The sequence below is a fragment of the Entamoeba histolytica genome, genomic scaffold (genome assembly GCF_000208925.1).
Source record: "Entamoeba histolytica HM-1:IMSS scf_1104750517759 genomic scaffold, whole genome shotgun sequence".
NCBI classification, from domain to species: Eukaryota; Evosea; order Mastigamoebida; family Endamoebidae; genus Entamoeba; species Entamoeba histolytica.
In genome coordinates this window covers 1-1,069 of record NW_001916265.1, presented here as the reverse complement: position 1 = coordinate 1,069, position 1,069 = coordinate 1, and the positions used below count along the sequence as shown (strand labels likewise).

The 1,069-nt window shown below is 28.9% G+C and overlaps 1 protein-coding gene across 1 annotated transcript; it reads left to right on the top strand.

The window, feature by feature from the left end:
* Positions 1-294: 294 nt before the first annotated feature.
* EHI_095610 (60S ribosomal protein L16-B, putative) lies at positions 295-903 on the top strand (the record flags this gene model as incomplete). The annotated part of the gene is made up of 1 exon (XM_650305.1): positions 295-903. The coding sequence occupies one exon, from the start codon at positions 295-297 to the stop codon at positions 901-903; it is 609 nt and encodes a 202-aa protein (XP_655397.1).
* Positions 904-1,069: the final 166 nt, after the last annotated feature.

Below are 1,069 nucleotides of genomic sequence, written 5' to 3'. Positions count from 1 at the left end.
CAGAACAATAAAAGTTTCTTCCACACTATTTCCTTTTCTTTCTGTTTTAGATAGAATTTTATAGAAGAATTAATTCTATTTTAATAACAATTCTCTTGCTATTTTTTGTTTTTGTTAGTTATGAGTAATAAAAACAAAAAAGTTTAACTCAACTTGTTTCTTAAAGAAGTAATATCAAAATAAAAAATGTTATTCAAAAAGTAATAATTTGTTATAACTTATTAATTTGTGTTTTTAATTTTTTCAAAAAAAAAACAGTTAGGGTAAAACTAATAATTTACTTGGATAGTCAATATGTCTAAAGTTATCGTTATTGATTGCCATGGACATGTTCTTGGTCGTGTAGCTTCAGTTGTTGCAAAGAATCTTCTTCTTGGAAAAAAATTTGTTCTTGTTAGATGTGAAGATCTCCAAGTATGTGGAACACTCAAAATGAGATTAGTTCAATGGGAACTTTATCAAAGAAAAAGAGTTAATACTAACCCAACTCGTGGTGCTTTCCATCATCGTTCACCAGCAGATATGGTTCGTAAAGCTATTAGAGGAATGCTTCCAAAGAATAATTATAGAGGAAAGCTTGCACTTAAGAATTTGAAATGTTTTGAAGGATGTCCAGCACCATATGACAAAATGAAGAAATCATCAATTCCAGCTGCAGCAGCAATTTATTCATTCAACCCAACAAGAAAGAGAACTCTTCTTGGAGAACTTGGAACTGCAGTAGGATGGAAATATGCTGATGTTGTTGCTAAAAATGAAACCGAAAGAAAAGAAAAAGCTGCTAAATGGTATGCTGCTAAACAAATGAAACAAAAGGCTATTGCAGAAGCTAAAGAAAAGATTCTTGCAGATGAAAAGTATAAGGCTAAAGTAGCTATCCTTAAGAAATTTGGTTATGCTTAAGTCTAAATTAAAAATTAATTCTCTTTTGTCTTTTTTATTCTTTTTTCATTACTTTTCATATTTTTATTATATTTTAACCATTGTGATGTTGTGTAGTAAGATAAACTTTAATTAACTTTGACTTTCTTCTCTTAATGAGATATACCTCATAAATGCAGTATAGTCT